The sequence below is a fragment of the Rhincodon typus genome, chromosome 27, assembly GCF_021869965.1.
Source record: "Rhincodon typus isolate 14 chromosome 27, sRhiTyp1.1, whole genome shotgun sequence".
NCBI classification, from domain to species: domain Eukaryota; kingdom Metazoa; phylum Chordata; class Chondrichthyes; order Orectolobiformes; family Rhincodontidae; genus Rhincodon; species Rhincodon typus.
In genome coordinates, this window is record NC_063358.1 from 41287475 (window position 1) to 41310684 (window position 23210).

At 40.4% G+C, this 23210-nt stretch overlaps 1 protein-coding gene across 1 annotated transcript in view; it reads left to right on the top strand.

The window, feature by feature from the left end:
- Positions 1 to 21228, top strand: part of adgrb2 (adhesion G protein-coupled receptor B2) — a 683435-nt gene extending 662207 nt beyond the window's left edge. The window contains exons 31-33 of the mRNA XM_048613298.1: positions 11489 to 11593; positions 13304 to 13357; positions 20691 to 21228. Coding sequence (XP_048469255.1) covers positions 11489 to 11593; positions 13304 to 13357; positions 20691 to 20858 — 327 coding nt within the window. The 3' untranslated portion in view covers positions 20859 to 21228. The remainder of the gene's footprint in view (positions 1 to 11488; positions 11594 to 13303; positions 13358 to 20690) is intronic.
- Positions 21229 to 23210: the final 1982 nt, after the last annotated feature.

The window sequence follows — 23210 nt, forward strand, 5'->3', positions numbered from 1 at the left end:
CTGGTACCTGACACCCATGCCATCTCCCAATAAGACTCTTGCTTTATGACTCCCAGTGTTGCATACAACAGCTTCCCTCATTCACTCTCACCACCCCAGTATCCCAGATTACTAACCTTATATACCCTCTGCGCTGCCTGCTCACTCACTCACTCAGGACACATCACTACTTTTCCCCCACCTGCACCAGCACTAATAGCTGCATCAGCCGTTTTATCTCACTTAATCCCTCCCTTTCTCTCATTCCAAGAAAAAACAGCTCTTAATAGAGCAAAAATTGCCTGGCTCGGTGGTCGTGCGATGCCTGACATTAGGTTCCTTACCCTCCATGAGAAATGAAGCCTGCCCCTAACAGGAGAAAACCAGGACTGCTCCTGTAGCAATGCCAAAACATCCGTGTCCCATCAACTGATTAAGTCCCACTCTTCACTCCACTGCAACTCTCACTGTAACCCTGCTGTCAGTGTGATTGTGCGCCACTTCCAATCCACAGCCGTGTCATCTTCTCTGTTTTGCGTCTTGTAGAGGGTCAAGTCCGATTTCCACTGTCTTGCCAATCAAGAGGGCAGGCCCACAAGAAATGCTTCTGTACACCGAAAGAATTCCAAAGCTTCAGAGGAAACACTGGCCTTACTGTATCCTGGTACCCCCACCAGCTTAGATGTTTGCAACTGTCTGGGTACTTTGCTAAATCAGTCAGGCACCGAATCTGCTGAGCACATCACCACCAAGTTTCTATACCTGGCTAAGGAAGAAACTTCCCACGCTGCTGGCACTTGGATAACTGCCAGAGTGTAGGCACCTGGTGAGCCTCAGACAGGAACAGGATCCTGTGGTGTCCGAAGTCAGGGATGTCATGGACATGCACTAGGAGACACAGGAGCACGAGGCAGGTATGTGGGAAGCAATAGCCTTCACAGTCCAGAGGCTGCAGGATTGCAGCTGTCATCTGGGAGTGCCAGCTGCCTCAAACATACAATTTTCTGGCTGCCTTCAAATTTAAGACAATGGCTGCCACATCGAGCAGTCTCAGGATTTGTTAGCTATATGCACGGGCCTACACTCTATCATTCTAGTCATTAGTCCTCATCAGCAATGGCAACAGGATGTGGGGTGGTGGGGGCTACCGGTTATGGGGCACTTGACCTTATACCACGTGCCCCTTCCTCACAAGGAGACAGGACAGTACCAGTGGGCACTCAGCTGGAGGATGAATTACATACAGCTCCTCAGAAATCTCCTCTCAGGATACCCCAAAGGGTAGAAGGGCCTTCCACCTCGATATGTGTAAATGAACCTACACCTGCACATCCTTCCTCCCAGCCCCTGGCATATGAGGTGACCATGTAAGATCCCTGGAAGTCAAGGTGATCCTTACTGTGGACAGATTCCCCCCACTCACATGACATTTTCTCATCAATGTTTACCATACCCTCCCTGACATGTACAGTTGCCCCCTTTCACAATTGTCATTCTCCCCTGCATCCCAGCCTGTAGCATCCAATTCCTACGATTAGATTCCCCAATCTTCTTCCTAAAGCATGGATATCTGTTTACCCCAGCCCTCCTATCCCTTGCCTTTGTTGGACACACCTTATAGACTGACTGGCCCACCTCCTTGAGCGACCCAACTGGACAACTCCAAACAAGAAATGCCCGTAATCCTGATTGATTCATGTACATCTCCCCAACCACGTTAACGCTAATCTTCAGACTGGGTGCTAAGGAGCCACAAGGCTGACTGTGATCCACTACCCAGGCTGCAGAGGCATGGAACCCCGCCCCCCCCTGACTGAGAGCACATCGACTGGACACCCAACCTAGCCCAGCTTCTGCTGTGGTATCAGAGATTGCCCTTGATTTATTGTGCTGGGAACACTTGACTGATGGGTATCTCCATGACTTTATTGAAGACAACTCTACTTAGTCTTTGACGTGTATCTATCTACATACCGTAAATGCAGTGTCTTTGTCATATAAACTTTGTCATATAAACATGGGTATCCTGGAAGGTGGTAAGCGAGCGTGCACTCAGAAACTGAGCAAGCAGCCTTGAAATGCAGCCTAGTCCAGTCCATGACTCAGAGCATCCTTGCAGCAGTATATCACTGAATTGTATCCCAAAATGCTGATTTGAAGTGCAAAAGTGTCCTGCAAGTGGATCAGAGAGGTGCCACGAGGTTCTAACAGGCTGGAATTTGTCAAGTGCCAAGCTTCGTACACATAGAGTGTGTGCAGTCAGTACCCATTGAACATGTCCTGTTGTTACCAAGTGTCGAAAATGGCAGCCAGGAGGGGCAAGCAATGAGCTAAAGTATCAGAAAGCTTACGCTTTTACTTTCATGTTGGAAACTGACATCCAGTTGCTGGCAGCAGGCAGTAGAATAAGAATATGCATATAAAGAGGCATGATTCTTTGCTAGCGATGCTGTTAACAAGCAATAATCCTTGTTAGAAGGCATCCTGCCACTGCCTAGTGAGAATGTCATTTTGACACCTCAAGCTTGAAATTGCAACAAGTTGCTCCCACCATCGAGAAAACCATAGCTTCTGAAATGTACAATGAGGAAGAGATGAACAATAGTCAACTAATAAGAATATTTTGAGGAATTTGGAACATGAGAAGAACTTTTACAAATGATTGTTAAGAAATAATTAAATTCCTTGCGTAATCAACTGTGGAGAGAAACAAGAACATCTGTTGGTGATTGGCAACACGAAGAGCAAGACAAGAGAAACATAGCATTGAGCACACTTGCACTTTTTGTCTTGCTGTAAAAGTGCAAATGAGAGGCAATGTAGTAAGTAAACAAAGGATTCATCAGCAAAGAAAGCTGAATTTAAAAAAAACTAGCAGGAAGCAATAGCATGAAATTGTAATACACATCGTTAAATTGACTGCTGGATGCTGAACACAGAAGATTAGAATATGCATGCAGGCCCTTATTGACTAAAGATTGGTTTGTCCCAGTTTTCAACAGCAGAGATCACAATTCATGACTTACCCATGCTGGTTCTGATAGAAATAGACAACAGTCAAATTTTGTGCTCCCCCTTCATTTAAATAATTGCTACTCACAGCCCAGCATGATCCACGCTACTGGCCAGCTGTAGTAACAACTGGAGCTTAATGTTATGTGAGGCTAGTACAAGTTCTCACTAGACTTCAGCTCTTAAAGTCATTCTGACCCTCTTAAGAGACAGCTGCACTGAGCAACAAAAGGCTGAAAGTAACTCATAATGACAAATTGAGGGAACCGAACACTGGGTCAGGGAGAGGGCTTCAAGATTCATGGATGCCACACTGAATACACTGGCATTGGACATGAATTCAAGGAGAGACACCAGGTTTCCATGGAGAGGCCAGAAGAGCCCCAAAGGCAGTAGGAGAATGGCAAGCAAGGTAAAATGTATGGGCAGCGCGGTGGCTCAGTGGTTAGCACTGCTGCCTCACAGCGCCAGGGACCTGGGTTCGATTCCAGCCTTGGCCAACTGTCTGTGTGGAGTTTGCTCATTCTCCCTATGTCTGCATAAGTTTCCTCTGGGTGCTCTGGTTTCCTCCCACAGTCCAAAGATGTGCAGGTTAGGGTGGATTAGCCATGCTAAATTGCCCATAGTGTTCAGGAATGTGTAGATTAGGGGGATGGGTCTGGGTGTGATGCTCTGATGTTCGGTGTTGACTTGTTGGGCCGAAGGGCCTGTTTCCACACTGTCGGGATTCTGTGAAAAGCCTTAAGTCAAGCCTTGCGGATCTGACAACTAGAATGCAAATGTTTAATGACTTCACATGTCTGCTCAAGGGCAGTGAATGTACTTATCTGTCATACTACCAGCTTATCATGTTGACCAATACATCACTCACTCAGCAGCATCACTTCTAATATTCGCATAGTCTACTTTGTATTGCTGTCAACCTCCCACTGTCCCTAGCTATTCCATGATAAGCAACATACCCAAACTCAGTTCCATGCAATGATTGTCATTCTGTGCTTTATCTTCCAAGACATGATTGCCCATAAGATGGAGCAGTAGAGAGATGGTGCCTGGGGGAATGCTATTATGAATCCATCCTCTCAGGCTGACAGAGGAGATGTTACTCTGAATCAAAGGGCACAGGGCTAGTTGCAACACAACTGGTGGCAACCAGCATTACTGAGAGGAGCAAATATAGTTATTGGTGTCAGTACCTTCCCATCTCTATCCTCACATCCATCCTGAGATCTGACATGACGTGGAGGCTGCAGACGTTGTGATCATGAAACTACTGTTTTCCTCCTCAACCTACAATGTCAACCTAACTTTCTCCTTCTGCTTTTATGCTTTCAATTCCCAAATAATTTCCATCAGTTAATGCAATGAACATCACATTGGACAAACGAGGAAGAAACTGACGACCAGGATGCACAAATACCAGCTAGCAGTAAGAAGACATGACCAATATTCAGAGATAGTGGGAACTGCCGATTGCTGGCGAACCTGAGATAATAAGGTGTAGAGCTGGATGAACACAGCAGGCCAAGCAGCATCAGAGGAGCAGGAAAGCTGACGTTTCGGGTCAGGACCCTTCTGGACCTAAAACATCAGCTTTCCTGCTCCTCTGATGCTGCTTGGCCTGCTGTGTTCATCCAGCTCTACACCTTGTTATGACCAATATTCACTTGTCTTGATACATACAGACAATGGAGGCCATCAGTTCTACTGGGACAAAGTGACTATACTGACAAGTGAACAACAGACATGCAAGAGAATTTCTGGAAGCCTGGTTCTCAACACGGGACTCCATTAACAAACACAGTTTGTTATCAACCCCGTATACAGAGGCTTCCAAAAAAAGACAGAACTGGAAGTGACAAGATCCACCACACCAGAGGATCATATAAGTTTGGAACGGAGCAGACCACCAATGCTTTGATTCGAGGTCGCACTGATGATGTTGCTTAGAATGGTAACAAAACATCTGCACTCCATGGAAAAACCGGCTTGGCGAGCTAACAAACAACTGAATTTCCACCAGGGTAGACACAGTATCCCAGGAGGAAGAGAGAGAAACACCATCCCATTTATGATGAAGAACCATTTCTGACACTCGCAGCCATCACCTAAAATGCTGACCTTGTATCAAAGGCTTTACAAAGTTAAAAGGCTAATGTAGAATTGGGACTTGCATGTGGTGAGTTTCTGAGAGTAAGTGAGTTGCAGCCAGCCACATAGGAAAGGGATGAATCATGTCCCAGACCGCCAGAGGACAAGATCCTAATTGAGTTCTGCTATAGAAGATTTAGATAAAGACGTCCATGGGGGAAGCATCCTGGAGAAGACTGATGAACGTATGCACCAAGATGTTTGGTGTTTTAAGCAGATCTGTGACAGAGCCTCCTGCCACTGTTGAAGAGAAAATGGTGAAATCCAGTTCCAATGTAGCACAGGAAATTGAGCCCAAATTGAAGCCCATCCTTTCCACTGCAGAAGTGACGGCTACATCAATAACTTGTAGACCAAACTGTGAAGTAACATCAGGTGGGTGGTGCCTCAATTCCCTTTCTGTTTTCTTGAAAAAGCATCACAAAGCAGATTATCTGGTCTTCAAGGCAGTGCCGTTTGTGGGAGTTTACTGTATTCAAATTGACTGGCATGTGTTCTGCTTCAACGCACCTAAAAAGTACTTAACTGTCTGTAAAGCAGTCTGCAAAGAAGGCTGCATATTCCAGTACTTGAGCATTTATATTCTCCTGCAGAATGGATGAGGTGCTGCACTTTCACAGGTGTTGTCCTTTCAAGCTTTGTTAAAGCTAATGCCTTCTTGCTATTCCGGTGGTTCAATGTTAAGAATGTTATGATGCCATTTACAGAAGGGTATACAGTCCAATGTCTTGGACTATCTTTCTTTCCCAAATCATTGTCCCAAAAACAGAGTAGCATGCAATTTATGTAATTTGTAGATATTACTATGCACACTATGAATGCTACATAAGTGTCAGCATCTCAGAAGAATACATATCTGCAATACACTTTGAGACATTTTGGAGAAGGTGATAAAGTGCTCATGTTTTTTTCTAAAAACATTTAAACATTGTTCAGTTCTACCCCAAAGTCCTGTCAGTGCTTCTCAGTATGCATTGAGCACTGTACTATGACAAAGATTTGCGGTCCTGAAATATATTCAGCACAACAAGCCTAGAAGAAAGGGACAAATATGGGGAAATACAATTAATATATTCAACACATTCAGTAATTTGGTTCATTCAATAAATGCTATTTTTAGATGGTTGAGTTAAATTTGCTGTTCTGAACTAATATGCATTTTTTTATTGCATGATATTCAGGATCACAGTTTAAAATATAGATTAATACTTCATGCTACTGCCCTGCGCTAGAGGTTTCTTTCTAAGTATTTTATTCAGCTTGAAAACAACATAAGAATAATAGCTGCAGTCCAAGGAAGTTAAATGTTTGTTGAAATCTTCTCCTGAGATGCCATTGTATGTTTATATAACTGTCTAGTGAATTGAACAAAATAAAGGACAGGCCATGACTCTGTAACACCACAGATTAATGTATCAGCCCTCTTTGTCACATTAATTGTCAGGATTTAAGAAAACAAGGAAGAAAATGTTATATTCAAGTCATTAAGACCCCATCTTTACACAGACTACAAGTCATACTACCTAGTGCCATCAACTAAAATTCTTAAAGGCAAGTTTGACAAAATTTTCCCCTGACCCCTCAAAGGTATTCCACCATTTTTCCATTTAGCCGCAGCTGATTACTCTTCACAAATGACAGTTCCAGAGCCACAAGAACTACTATCTCCCTGAAAGAATTTAATTATTATAATGTGTACTTATCTGTATACCGTCTTCAATTTCATTGCTTCAGGCTCTTATTTGACACATGACGTGCACTTTTAAGCAGCTGTGATTTTACTTTTATTGGAAATGTGTGTCATATTTTGATTGCTCTCTGTGGTGAGCAATGTACCTCATTTGTGGTTTCCTTTCATAGCTGCAGTCTCTAGTTCTGTACTCAGTGCAAACCATGTACAGTAGGTTTATGCAATATATTTTATAATATCTGATTCATGTTCTACCCTACCCAACACCTCACATATCAGGACATATGTTCAATAATCGTTTTCTTTGCATGGTCGTTTATTGCCTTTGGCTGGACTTTCAGGGGAAAGTCTTACAGCAATTTTTTTTTAATATGCAGGTAATCATTTACTAGTTATGAAAAATCATTTGTGCTGAGCTTCTAAACAGAAGGGTGACATGCCATTTATTGCTATTAAAAGCTACACTATCAGTTATTCTGCTTTAAGGAAGCAGAGCTGACCAACAATCATTAACAGTTATGAGAACATTCTTAGATTGCTCATTCAAGTGTATGTTGCTTCCTTGTAGGATATCACAGATTATAACAGTTAATCCTTTCTGTAACTTAATCTGACACACTGCATTATAATAAATGTCCACCCTCGTCTGTCCAACACTGACTCCGCTCTCAAGTCTCTATTCAGAGTTCAGTTTTTCTGACATTCCTGGAAATCCAATGTTCACAGCATTTTAGTCATTCAAAATATTTTCTTTGTTTTGAAGCTTTGTAGGAAATGTAGCCTTGTTTTGCTCTTCTTTCTGCTTTCTTGTATTTTTTTGGAGATTCTCACTTTCTCTTCTGCCAATATGCATTGTGAGCCTTTATCAGTCTACTGCTAATTTGCTTCTCATTTCTAAGAAATAAGATATTCGCATTCTGCTTTTGGTGGTCTGGACACTTTTGAACAGAATTCAAACTAGTGGGTGGTTTATAATCATCTGATTCAGTGTTTTCTTTCATTTCTTCTGATTGCATCCTCACTGGCCTCTGATTGCTATCACTCTGTTACTCAATTGCAATCAAAACTCTTCTGTTTATTTGTATTGTGCCCTGTTCCTGTGGACAATGCAAGATATCAGGTGTGGCGATTTTTCAACTGTTTTTCCAGACCTCCACTGATCTTTGATTTCATTTGATTTATTACTGTCACGTGTACAAAGATACAGTGAAAAGTATTGTTTTGCATGCTAACCAGAAAAATCATACTTTACATAAGTACATCAGGGTAATAGAATAGAATGCAGAATATGGTGTTACAGCTACAGAGAAGGTGCAGAGAAAGATCAACTCGAATACATGACAGGTCTGTTCATAAGTCTAATAGCAGCGAGGAAGAAGCTTTTCTTGAATTTGTTGGTACGTGTTTTCGAACTTTTGTATCCTCTGCCTAATGGAAGAGGTTGGAAGAGAGTATAACGTTGATTATGTTGGCTGCTCCCCCTAGGTAGCAGGAAGTGTAAACGGAGTCAATGGAAGGAAGGCTGGTTTTCGTGATGGACTAGTCTACATTCCCAGCTCTCTCCTACTTCTTGTGGTCTTAGGAAGAGCAGTTGCCATACTAAGCTGGCATGTGTCCAAAATCTATGGTGCATCTATAAAAATTGATAAGAGACATTACCTGATCAAAAATCTATCTATATCAGCCTTAAATATACACGAGCACTTTGCTGCCCCAGCCCCCTGTGCAAGGAGTTCCAAAGATTCACAATCCTTTGAGAGAAGACATTCCTCCTTATCTCAGTCTTAAATTGGTACCCCTTTATTCAGAAAAAATATAGACTGTCCCCTGAGGGGAAACATTCAGCATTTACCCTGCCAGGACCCTTAAGAATTCTCTCTGTTTCAATGAAATCACCTTTCATTCATCTAAATTACCTTGAGTAGAGTCTCAACCTGTTTAGCCTTTGCCCATAAGACAATCCCTCCATACCAGAGTTCATCCCAGTGAATCTTCTGTGAACTGTCTCTTTAAAGCCTGGAGAGTGGCAGGTGAAAGAGGAGGTCTCCAGCAACAGCAGCAGCAATGCCAGGACGAGCCAGACACAACTCCATCCTAGCCCCGGGGTCTCTCGTTGAGCAAGAAGCAGGTCCTGGGCTGACTCGCAGGCTGGGCTGAGGCTCCAGGTCAGCAGCTAGGAGGCGCCTGAAGGAGCGGAAGCATCAGCAAAAGGAATGGACCGCGGATCAGCAGCAGCATCTGGAGGAGTGTCGGATGGGGAACAGGAGGCTTCTCCTGGCCCAGCAACGAAGTGGCTTCTAGTAGTCCAGTATGGTAGTCTTGGCTCAGCATAGCAGTCTTTATCTATCTTTGCTGGAGTCTTCTGGCCCAGTATTCCAGCAGCCCGGCGTTCTCGTCTTGGAATGGCAGTCCCGTGCTGGCTACATCTTCAAGGTATTCCATCATTCCATAATCATCTTTCCCTGAGCCCAGGAGCCATTAACTGAACTGTGATGAAGTTTGTCTTAATTATACTTTTTTTAGTTATTATACATGACTTCTGTCATTAATACAGGCACCGTGGTGCGGCAACTTATAACATTTTTCACTGTATTTTTCATGGAGACGCACACATGACAATATATTTCTGTTTGATTCTGTAATGTTGTGGATATAGAAAAAGAGAATCCCTGTACTGCAGAAGGAGTTCATTCAGCCTGTAGAGTCTGCACCGGCCCTACCATGAGCATCGCATCGAGACCTAGCCGCCCACCATAACCCCACATCAACCCTGGCTAATCCACCTCGCCTACACACCCCTGAACACTAAAAACAATATCAGCACAGCCAATCCACCTAACCTGCACATCTTTGGACTGTAAGGGGAGGTATCACATTGTGAATACCAGATCTTGCTTAGGATCATAGCACGCCAATCCTTAAAGGAGGACAGCTGTTTCTTCACTTTCCTGAAAACTATGGCTTGGCTACATGACCATTTCCAAGGCTGACCCTTTTTTAAGAGTTGACGCAAAGGTCCAGAATCAAGGCCAGGTTATGTATGGACTTTCTGTAATAACTCACCAGCTCAAGGAAAGACCTAAACTCCATTACAGATGTGGGAGATGGGCCACCTTTGATTGTCCTTGCTTTATCTTCCAATGGGTGTAACCTGGTCTTGTCGATTCTGTAGCTTTAGTAGGTCACTTAGGGTGGCTGGAACACATTTTTTTCCCTTCTAAGGCATATGCCTGCTTGGGAGAACCATTTAAGGACTATGTCCAAGTTCTCTAAGTGCTCCTTATTGGTCTTCCCTGTTATTAGCACGTCATCTAGATAATTACTCGTTACTTTTCTCTGCCCCAATGTCATCAGCCTGTAAAAATTAATGCATTATTTGCGCAAACAAATTTCTTCAGGAACGTGCTTTTCTCTCGTCAACGTTGAAATAACTCCACAGAGGCCAGTATCCTGTCACCAAGTCACCCTTTAGTTACACGTGAAGAGTCTTTGACACTGATCCAGGTCCCTCAGGGCCAGCCCTCAGAATGAACAGAACCTCTGACACTCTTGTTCTTATCTGTCAGCCAGGGCGCCCTGATTGTACCTGGTTAACAGCCCCAATCAGGGAACTCATATTCTTTGCGGTCCACCTGGCTGATCTCATTACAATCACTGCACTAGTCAGCAAATTTCTCACATACATCTGCAAATGCTAGTGCTTTCTTTTCAGTTACTGCATATCTTGTTGTTATCTGTTAATGACTATGATGCGTAATAGATAAACAATAATCGGGAAACAGTTCAGATTTGCTTCCATTCTGGAAAATGGCTGTATCAAAATTCCAGTTTTGTACAGGAGTGCATTGTTGTCAGTTTGACTTGTTGGAGTACATTTGCTTTGCGATGCCAGTCTGATGGTAAAGCTGCAGCATTGCAACTGGCAGCACTGTGAAATACCATGGACAGGCATGGATATGAATTATAATTTAGGCCTTAAGAGAAATCTACAAAGGATTATTTACGTGCAGGGAGTTTCACACTCGTATTATACCCATTTCATTGTTCTGAAAGTGCAAATGATGTGCCTGTTTAGGCAAAGCAGTAGAAAAGCACTCAGCTTCAGATCATACACTTCCTGGAGAACCAGTGGACCTCTGAATTTTTCAATTATGTGCTGGATTTGTATTTCTCTATGCAATATCTATAACAAAATTGTGACTGATATGTTAAATTTTCATATTTACATTTCGCTTACATATAAAATATAAGGAATATCTTCACTGCTGTAATGTCTAATAACGAGAGGTGGCCATAAGAGATAAGTCCATTTTGCATATCTCACCCAGCCTATCCAATCAGATCTGACTCCAGACTATGGGGGCAATTTTAACACCGCCTGCTCTTTGATACTTACAGGATTGGTTACAGTGCTCATCTTACACCACACCTGGTTTATTCTCTATAATGTTATTAGAGAGTAATTTTGGAGGGTTTATGAACAGCATTCCAACTAATCCTATGTGTCGTCTACACAGCGAGTTCAGATAAAATGATCTCACACTGCCATTTTTGCATCATAATAAAACTGTACTCAAGGTAAGAACACAGTTCTCCTCAATGGTTCCATTGATTTACAGCTATCATTTTAATTCCTCTTTAACATTCTGTTTACAGAAAGTCATGCACACAAGAAAACGTCATTCAGAGCTCTATCATGAACTAAACCAGAAATTCCACACCTTGGACAGATTCCGAGATTCCAAATCCTCAGGATTTAAGGTAAAGTTTAATTGTTTTTTGAGGAAATTTAATGTGCCTTAGAAATTAGTGTACTCTTGTTCTTTATTTTGAATATTACTTAGCAGTGTTTAAAAAAATGGTATTAGAGACCTACTGTGAACTGTGATCATTGTGATTTCTATCTAGATTGCTAATTGTGACAAAACCTTTTTAATATTAGATTGGTAAGGCTAAACATTACAGTAGGTTCTGTTCTTTAACAAGTGCTTCAATTGCTGATACACATTGATTTCTTTGCTCTTTTAAGGCAGAGGTGAAAATCTATAATATATTAAAGATTTGTTCATACTTCATACCACCTTTTCCATTTCAAATTTCTTTATCTACATTTATAATGGATGCTATCCATATAAACCTGTTGCAGTATCATTACACCATCTCACAAGTGGTAACTAGAATCAGTTTTATGTCTCCTTGAAGTTCAATTTATATTCTCTGCTTCAACCAATTGTAGCTATCCATTTCCCAAATTGTTTAAGGTTTCGATGTTTAACTTAAATAACAATGTAAAATCACAGCATTATACGAAGACAAGGACAAATTTATGGCATTCGAATTGGGAGTAAGTTACATCTGTATGCCCTGGTCTGATGTTTGCTTCACTGGAAAAGTGAATGTAATGAACCAGTGTTGAAAACTAAACAATACACATAAGGCATAGGGAAAAAAAATTATTCAGATGGTTGGCCCAAAAAGTATAACTAGCCAGTCAGCAGTGGATATTCATTTCAACCCTCTGACTCTGCACTGGTAAGTTTTCTTTTAATAGCAAGAGCCCCTTGTGCGTATGTATATTGAAGCCTAACCACTGAGCGATAAGATGAATATAGAGTGGTCCAGCCTGCTGAAACTCCACCCCAAAAAGGAAAAACATCCTCCATGAGTTTGGATGATCCACAAGATGCTCCAGATGCCTTTCACTATCTAAAAAGTGAGTGTGAGAATCACTGATCCACAAATTAGTTCTTACATATTTTCCAGCAGTTCTATTCACTGAATTTGACCCTTTGTGAATTAATTTGAACTCACTATAGTTCAATTTTAACGTAGCGTAGTAAGAGTATTTATAATTCTTTGAGATTATATTTAACTTTAGATGATCCCCAGTTCATTTTCGTACAATCATATTAGCTGATTTGCTGAAATAGGACTATATTAAGTCAAAATTAGTTCACAACAGCAAGTTATTTTCTCTTTTCATTCATATCCTATGATCAATGGACTTTCCACAGCCGCTTTGCAGAGAAAGTTCTGAATTCCTTCTTTATGCAAAACGTGCATTATGATTTCTCTCTAAAATTACCTAGCTCTATTTTCCAGATGTTGCCCCATCATTGTCGATGCCCTTCCAAAAGAAAAGGTTTTGCTGTATCTACTGTTTGTATTCCAGACCCAGTATAAAAGCCTTTTTAATTAGATTTATGGAGGTGAAACACTACAGGCTTTGTCCTCTCCATTATTTTCCAACCACCGCTGCAGACTACATGTGCAAATGTTGGCTGTGATATCCATTATAATTGAATATCCATTTATATAAATTTATATTACATATGTCTAGATTCATATCGAGAACAAAGAGGGAGAAATTAGAAAAATTACCATGTAAGTGTGTGATAAACAATTCCAATTGGCTTGTAGCATTCTGCAATATGATTCTAAATATCAATATTTTCTGTTTTTTTTATGCAGCAAGAGAAGCAATGTAGCATTTCCCCAGCAGGAGCTGAAAAGAGCACGCCAGCTGTAAGTTTAACATAGTACCTATTACAGCTACAATATGAAGATACTGAGCATCTGTTGATTTGAAAGAACCAGATTGGATATTCCAAGCTCTTTGCAGAACATTTCTGCAAACAGAAATACAAATGCAAACGTGCTGGAGAATATGGAAACTATTTGTGTCAAGTAGCTTCAGAGAGACTGCTGAGTTATTGATATGTTCAAACAACAACTGGTTCTTTACACATTAAAAAGCCATATGTAGCTCTGTCTTCTCACTCAGTCATTTTCTCTTACATCATCATGAGATGTGCTATTTACATAGACAAAGACATGAACCTTTACAAACTGTCAAACTGGATCTCTCCCAAGTCTTCACCCATTTTTTTTTATAGTCATGTACACATACTACCCCATTTCAAACCCCCTTCCCCCACCACCGCACCTCCACCATCCCCACGTCTCTGATATCATTGATTCGATCTTTCAGGAGGCTTCGCAACTCACCCTGATCACGTCCTTGTCGGAATTGGAAGATTACTAAACACTCAATGAACTCCTATTTCTTGACTTGGATGGCCTTCATTGAGATTTGTAATATTTGGTTCATTGTTAATTTCTGGCTCTAAATCTAATTCTTCCAAATTTATCACTGAAAGCATCACAAATTCCTACTGATTTACATTTATTACCTTCTGAATTATGCACTAAATAAGATCTCTTGATTAGCATTTCTCTGAACTATTACTCCTATCCCTTTGCATCATACCTATACCTATTCTCTTTCCATCAACAGGGATATGATCCGTTATGGTACTTCTGGTTATTTTCAGTAAAACTGTTCCCAGTCTTGAACTCCTTGATAATCCTGGACTGAAAGTAAGGTTTTGATAAGATAAGAAGTTATGTTTATACTTTCCTACCCATCAGCAGTTCTCATGGTGTCAACCCACATTGTTGACCTGTATTTTAGGAGTGCAGTCAGAATGTCTTTATTCTTCCTTAATAGTACATCAGGTGAAATTCTCTTTATACATCCTTGTTAAATTGAGTTAAGTCCACACAAATACTAAGAGTTATTTATGTGTGGGAATTGGTACATTTCTTAGCACCATGCTGTAGACTTGTGACTCTCATCCTAATCATTTCTTCCAGCTGTAGTCAGACTTGTTTCATTAATGAGTATGGATTTTCCTAGGTTTGAAAAGACATACAAATTTTCTGTCTTATCACAGAGTAATGCTATAATCAATGTTAAATCTTCCCAGACTAGTAAATAATTTTAGAAAGTCTTTTCTGAAGTCATTATTGGATTTTTGCTGATTTGACATCCACTTTCGGGGTCAGATTAGGTATTATACAGCTCTTCCACTTAAAAGAGAGAATTCCTGATTCTGTAAAACATGCAATGTTTCTAATATTTGTTTTCCCTTATTCTGGATTGTTTGTAAATATTCCATGATGTTTAATTTAATTCCTCCATAATCATGTAGCTGAGTTTTCATTGGCTCAGACAATGTCTTGATATCAATAGTTCATTGTTTGATAAAACCGTTGCACTCACTTCAGTATCCAGTTTGAACTTGATACTATATTCACTAATATGTATATCTGCACTACTGGCCATATGCGTGAAAACTTTTATTTTGGAATCTGAAAGTAGAGATTTTGCATCAGCACATTTTGCTTAAATGCATAATTGTTTTGCAGTGAAAATACTCTGCCATGTTTATAGGATTCTGTCCATGCCTGTGATTTTTTTTGATATCTTGCACATTTTCTAGCAATTATAACTTCTTTGGTACTTCCTTCACAGTCCTGTGCTTAAAGAACTAGTCACTGACGAATTCCTGAACCAAGATTTTTTGTCACCTCTCACTACTGTCCTGACTTGTTTACTTATCTTGTCTGCCTCACTGCACTGTAGTGGTTTTTCTATTGTGAGGTCTTCTTTAGATTGCAGTAAGCCTGATGAGGGATTTGTTGGCATTGCTGACTTTAATGTAGTCTTGTACTAGTTCTGCTTTCAGGTCTCTATATTTGTATCTTACAACCAGCCTGTAATCATTATCTGGTTCACTTGGCTTCTGGAGTCTTTTGTTGAATTTAGTCCTTCCCAGAATTTTATTACTCCTCCGGTGGAATGGAAATTTACCAAAGATCCTTAGATAGAGCCTTCCAAGCCCACAATCACTTCCATGTAGAAGGATGAGGGCAGCAGATACATGGGAACACTGCTACCTGGAATTTCCCCTTCAAGGCACCCATCACCATGACTTGGAAATAAATCACCGTTTCTTCTGTGTTGCTGGGTCAAAATCGTAGAATACCCTCCCTAAGAGGCAATCTACAACAGGTAGACTGCAGCAATTCAAGAAGACAGCTCACCACCAACTTCTGAAAGGCAACTAGGGACAGGCAATAAATGCTGGCCAACCAGCGATGCTCACATCTCACAAGTGAAAAGAAAATTTTTGCTAAAGGCTTTCTTAAAACTGCTTCAAGCTTCTCTGCAGTCTCATCAATATCTTACAATGACATTGTCTGTTTCTATGAAGTGAAGTAGCAATTTGTTACCCAGAGATTTTTATTTTTCTCTTAAGTGTTCATTTTTGAGGTTAATTTGGTCCTTCCATCTGTCTAAATCTCTGGATAGTATAATTTTAGGATCAATAGATGTTTGAGCTTTTAAGCAGTTTATTTGAATCTTAATTTTTTCTTTCTGAATCTGAAACTGTCCCACATTGCTTAGTCTCTCACGAAGTCCCACTGTCTCTGTTTTGCAAATCCCTCAGCTAGTCGACGTACATATTTCATAAATGGTGCAAAATTATTGAAAGCTACTTTGTTTTAACTTAGTTCAATAACCTTGTTACTTCCTTGCTATGGCGTATTGAGTATTTGCAGGTTTGATTTTTTTTTCCTTTGCTCCTTCAATTAATAGTATCGATCTCGAACCCAAACTATAGGGTTTTTATTTGAAGCCTCCTTTGCTAGAAATCTGGTTTTCCCGTGCTGCCTGCCGACTGTGTACTTAACATCATTTTAACAATTTCTAAGAGTTGTTCACCAGATCCACCATTTTGACTTGGTTTTCCACCTCAAAGCCTGTGATCACTAGATCAGAATCTTCTTCACAGTCCACCATGTTGCTGTGTACCATCTTGAATGACTTTGTTTTGTAATTTTTGACTTCCCCTTCCTCCAATTATTTTATGGAACAGTCTTCGAAGTCTTCAATTCTATCTTACCAAGTTCTGCAATTTTGGTACCACTTTTCCGCATCTGACTGTTAATCTCCTCTAAAGTTGAATTTCCAGCGTTTTAGGGCCCATCACAGCTGCCACCTGTGTTGAACCTGCGTTGTAATCTGTGTTGTAATCTGTGTTGAATAGTCTAACTTTGAAGAGACAACTGACTCATTGTCGTGTTCAAACAACAATTAGTTGTTTATTATGTATTACAGAACTATATGCACTACACAACTGGTTCTTACTTTGCTGAAGCTATGATCATTCTCACTCAAGTTTCCAAGTTCTTTTATATCATCAGTATGGAAGGTGCTATTTAAACAGTCCCAAGCATAACCTTTTACAAACTATAACATTAGAGAAACCACTGATATAGAAAAGAAAAATAGTGATTTCAAATAAGCTATTAAAGGGACAATAAAGTCAAGAAATGAAATAAATAATTGAGGGGTATAATAGGGAAGAAGGAGGATCTGCAGACTTCATTAGTCTTTAAATGAAGAGAGATTAAGCTCAGTTTATAGTATTTTAAAGGAACAGATCTTCATGAAGAGCAGTAATTTACCCAAACTGGTCATTAAGAAAATTATGTCAGTTGATTACGAAAGAATCAGTGGCCCTGTACTGTAAATATGTAATGGGTTCCATCATACACTCTCAGGCTTGAAATCCAGAGGATGTCATTCCCATTGTCCTGAGCAGTCAGAAATTTTACAGGGTGAGTCAGAGAGGTTCAGTGACCCAGCCCCCACCTCTTTCACCACTTAATGGCCACTTACGTAGAGTTGAGGAACCGCAAAGGTTAAAAAAAACATAATGGAAGTTATGGTACAGGCCCCCAAACAGTAGTCAGGCACAAAATACACCAGGAGATTAAAAGGTCATGTAAGAAAGACAAGGTTACAGTGATCATGGGAAATTTTAATATGCAAGTGGACCAGGAAAATCAGGTTGGTGGTGGATTGCAAGGAAAGGTTTTTTTGGAATGTCTATGAGATGGCTTTTTAGCAGCTTGTAGTGGAGCCCACCTGGGAACAGGCAATTCTGGATTTAGTGTTGTGCAATGAGGCAGACTTGATAAGGGAGTTTAAGGCAAAAGAACCCTTAGGAGACAGTGACAATAACATGATAGAATTTATTCTGCAATTTGAGAGGAAGAAGGTGGAATCAGATGTGATGGTATTACAATTGAATAAAGGCAACTACAGAGGCATGAGGGAGGATCTGGGCAGAATTGACTGGGAGAGGAGCCCAGCAGAAAGACAGCAGAATGCAATGGCAGGAGTTTCTGGGAGTAATTCGGGAGCACAGCAAAAATTCATCCTAGGAAAAAGAAGTATACTAAAGGGAAGATGAGGCAACCCTGGTTGACAAGGGAAGTCAGGACAGCACAAAAAAAAAACAGAAAGCATGTAATGCAGTAAAGGGCAATGGGAAGCCTACAAAGATCAACAGAGGACAACGAAAGAAGAAATAAGGATAGAGAAGATTAAATATGAGGGTAAGCTAACCAGTAATATAAAAGAAGATTCCAACAGTTTCTTTAGATATATAAAGGGCAAAAGAGGGGCAAAAGTGGACATTGGGCCACTGGAAAATGACGCAGGAGAAGTAGTAATGAGAAACAAAGAAATGGCTGAGGAACTGAATAAGTACTTTGTGTCAGTCTTCAAGGTAGAAGACATGAGTAATATCCCAAAAATTCAAGAATGTCTGGGGACATCTGGGGAATGTATGGTGGCCATCACTGAGGAGAAGGTGCTAGAAAAACTGAAAGGTCTGAAGGTGGATAAATCACCTGGACCAGATGGACTACATCCCACAATTCTGAAGGAGATAGCTGAAGAGATAGTGGAGGCATTACTGGTGATCTTTCAGCAATCACTAGAGTCAGTGACGAACCCAGAGGACTGGAAAATCGCTAATGTATTCCCTGTTTGAAAAGGCAGTAAGGCAAAAGATGGGAACTTTACAGGCCAATTAGCCTGACCTCAGTCATTGGTAAGATTTTGGAGTCCATTGTGAAGGATGAGATTTCTGAATACTTGGAAGTGCATGGTAAAATAGAGCAAAGTCAGCATGGTTTCATCAAGGAGATGGCCTGGCAAATCTGTTAAAATTGTTTGAACAGGTAATGACCAGGTTAGACCAATTGGAGCCAATGGATGTTATGTACCTGGAACTCCAGAAGGCCTTTGACAAAGTGCCACAAAGGAGGCTGCTGAGTAAGATAAGGGCCCTTGGTGTTAGAGGCAAGGTACTAGCATGAATGGAAAATTGGCTGACTGGCAGAAAGTAGAGAATGGGGATAAAAGGATCCTTCTCAGGGTGACAGCCAGTAACTAGTGGTATTCCACAAGAGTCAGTGTTGGGACCACAGTTTTCACTTTATACATTAATGATCCAGGTTGAGGTGGTAGTTAGGAAGGCAAATGTTGACATTTATTTCAAGAGGACTAGAATATAAAAGCAGAGATGTACTTCTGAGGTTATATAAAGCACTGGTCAGACCACATTTAGAATATTGTGAGCAATTTTGGGTCCCATACCTCAGGAAGGATATACTGGCCTTGGAGCAGATCCAAAGGAGGCTCACAGGAATGATTGCAGAAAAGAAAGGCTTAACAAATGAGGGACATTTGAGGACTCTGGGTCTATACTCAATGGAGTTTAGAAGGATGAGGGGGATCTAATTGAAACTTATAGAATACTGAATGGCCTGGTGAGAGTGGACGTTGGGAAGGTGTTTCCATTAGCAGGAGAGACTAGGACCTGAGGGCACAGCCTTAGAGTAAAGGGAAGACCCTTTAAAACAGAGAGTGGTGAATCTTTGGAATTCATTGCCAGAGAAGGCTGTGGAGGCCAGGTCATTGAGTATATTTTAGACAGAGATAGATAGGTTCTTGATTGTCAAGGGGATCAAGGGTTACAGGGAGGAAGCAGAAGAATGGGGTTGAGAAACTTATCAGCCATAATTGAATGGCGGAGCAGCCTCGATGGGCTGAATGACCTAATTTCTGCTCCTATGTGTTACAGTCTTAAGGTCTTTAGGGCCTAATCCTAGCCTCACTGGTATTTTAACTGTGGCAGGAGCAGATCCATTCTATGCAGAAAGCCCAGAAGCAACTGTGTGGGTTGATGTTGGGCAAGGTGGACAGCTTCCTCCCAAGGCCTTCCCCGATCTGTGTACCCTCCCCTGGCTTCATGAGTCCACCTCCCTCACCTACCTCAACCGTCTTGATGGAACCTTGACCCTCAAATCTACCTGTGCTCTTTAGGTAGTGGGACTGCCACTAGTCCCGGCAATGGCTACTGATCCAATTAGCCAGCAATTCCCATAAGCATACATCTTACTTTAAACAATGCAGCTTCTATTGTTACAGCACAGCCATCAGAATTGTGTCTTTCACCCTATTTACTAATGTTAATCAGCTAGATGAGTCACTCCAAGCCTTCCAAATGCAGATGAATTATGACATCTAATTTTCCATCGACAACGGTATCAATAAGTAATATTGTCAGAGCACAAATTAGCTGCTAAATCTGGAACATTCCAAAACTCAATATAGAGATGAAATCACAACACCAAATATCTGTAATGACAGATTACGCGATTTAATTTAGCAATTTGTTTTCTTTCTTTGTGGACAAATGTAAAAACTGTCTTTTACTGACAAAACTGATCAAGTTAATGATTTAATTTTAGAAGTTGTTGACACTGTCTCCAATTTGATCAGCTAAATAATCCTCTCAAACTAAAACAAGAAGACTCAAGATTCAGGTTTCAAGTTAGTTGCACTCATGGCCCAAGAAAACTGGCACCATATATTATTGAAAGATATTCTGGATCAAGTCTCCATCCCCATCCCCATTCTGTATGATTTGGCTGGTCAAAGCAAGGTATTAGAAAATGATACAATGACTTCAGTCCTCAAAGCAAGGGATAGGAGGGGGAGACTTTAGACAGATCTGCTACTTTTGACTATGAATCTCAGTGCAAGTAGTCACTTTTAGGTGAAAATGGGTAAAGTTGAGCAATACCTCAGTCTTGATAGGGTACTGCATGCACCAATAAAAAGACTGACTTGTAAATATTCTATTCTCAGGAACAAACTGTACCCTTGGAGCAGTCATGGGACAACTTCACGAGCCCACCAGCCAACACACTTCATTTAGACAGTCAGGAAAATTTGGAACTTCATTCGCCGCAGTGGGAAACATCTGCCACAATTGCTTTGGATACATCTGAAGGAGACTTTCAAACCGAAGTTTGAAGGAGATTCAGAGGTAAAAACAAACTGACAGAAACAACAGACTTCAAATATATATTTTCACACTGATGCTTTGAGAAGAATTTTCTTGTGTGTCAAATTCCCGAAGAAAAGTCAAGTTCTTATTTTCAACATTTTCACTACAACTGATTGGTGAGACGGCAAGACTGAGTCTGTGAAACTAAGTTCCAGATCTGTGTACTGAAGACCTTACTTCCTAGACGATTTTCTTTTGATGAGCTGTGTGGAACCCGCAACCAAGACTAAAAGGATTCAGGCACCATCTCTAGTTGACACAGCTAAGTTTAAGATGAAATAAATTTTTAGTGAGGCTCCATCACTTTTGTCTCAACATCTTATTGAGAAAAGACAATCAGGCAACAGTTATTTTTAAAAATACTTTTGTATATGCTTTATTGTTCTCTTTTGTGAAGATTGTGACTTATGTCCTGGATTTTGCAATGGCTGCTCTTCCTGTAATCTTTTCCTTTGCTTTTTGCTGTTCCCAACACCCAACAATACTTTTCCATCCAAGTTTGTTTGAAAAAGGCCCAAGGCAGTAATTGTGTGAGGCCCAGTGCTCAGTATGCGCTTTATTAGATGCAAGCACAGGCCAGAATCAGAGTTTTGATGATATAGTACCAGTTTTTGATCGTATTCATGACTTGTGAGGTTTTTAAATCAGAGAAGAAAGTCTCACAAAATTACTCCTGCAAACAATAATATTGAGATAGTACCAGCAGGTGCAGAATCAGTAAAAGCAGAAGAGTTCTTTTACCTAGCCTGCCCATCAATAAACTATAGTAATCAGGTGCAGTCTTGCTTGATGCTGCTCTCTGCTGGTTTCAATAACCAGCTGTAGAGCCAGAATTCTACCTGTTCTTTTGCTTTTTCTGCCTTCCAATTAGATTATAAGGACTCCCAGTCAAGGTGCCTCTCTGAGGAGCCAACTCGGTAATAATCACTAAATCATTTTTTAAAAAGCTGATGTATCACTTCACGTTAGAAATCTCACACTTTTGTTTTGAAACAAAAGCACTTTTAATTTTCTCTATGAGTCCTTCACTTTTATAAAAAACAAGTTAATCCTCCATTGCGTTGCTTATGGGAAATTGGGCTTTTAGGAGAGGGAGTGTTGAGCAGGGCATCCCAAAGTGGAGGTCAGTTCCCCAAGTGGGGCTGCAAGCTGTCATTCTAGGGTCAGAGGCTCTGAGGCAGCAGTGACAGCAATGTTTTATCTGGTCTCAGATATAACAGATATATAGTCTCTCTCTAACAGACCTCTGTTCTCTTTGTTCTCATTGAGGGATCACAACAATCTTTCAAGCCTCAAAATGGAGTCCGAGTGGGAAAAAGTTTGAGAAACAGTATTGTAACAGAGGTTTCAAACATAAGATTAGTGACCAGATTTGTAATGAAGTTTGTGAGAGTTGTGCTCAGAGATGCTGAAGTAATTTTTTATTATTGTTCCTAGAAAACTTGATCCAATTAGATTTTTGTTCTGTGCAGACATTTCATAGATATGTTAAACACACAATCACATGTTCATATTATAAATAAATATCTATATAGGTCTTGCATCTAACAGTTGTCTGTCACACTTCCAAGTGTCAGGCCCAAAAATGTATAACACGTACCTGATTAATTGATTAATTGAAATACAATTTTCATGAGCCTTCAACAAATCATCACTGAAGCTTTGAACATACCAACAGATAAATGGGAGGCAGGATCAATAACTATCTGATCCCTGTCATCAGAGCTTGTCAATAAATTTTTGTTCTATGAAAATAAAAGGTATCTTTTAAATTTGTTAAATCAGCAAACCATCAATCTGTCTGTTTTTGGGTCATTAGTATGGTTGGAATATAGGGCAGTTGTAGCAAGCTGGCTTTGGATTTGTCAAAGTGGAAGCTTTCATTTCTTACATTGTAGAAGGAGCAGAATTGCCATTGATTGAACAAGACCCTTTGAACTTCAATTAAGTTTCCTATTTTAGTTTCCAGACCGAGAAGATACGTCATCTTTCCAAGAGAAATGGTGTGGTTTGAGTGTATTAATTACAACAGATTAAAAAATAATAATAGCTTTCTTTTGTAAAAAAAATACTTAAATGTACAAGCTGCAAATGAGAAAACTGTGAAATCGTGTTAAAATCAAAGATTATGTTTTTTCAGTACATTTCCCTTATCTTGAAGTTTACTGTAATTCTACCTCTCCAGCCAAAAATAAATCTAATTCTTTCAATACCATTATCCCTTCAGTGATCTTTACATTCATCAACTGGGATTTCAAAGGTTTTGCTGATGGGAAATGAAAGGCAAGTTTGCGAGAGAAGGGGTAGTTAATAATTTG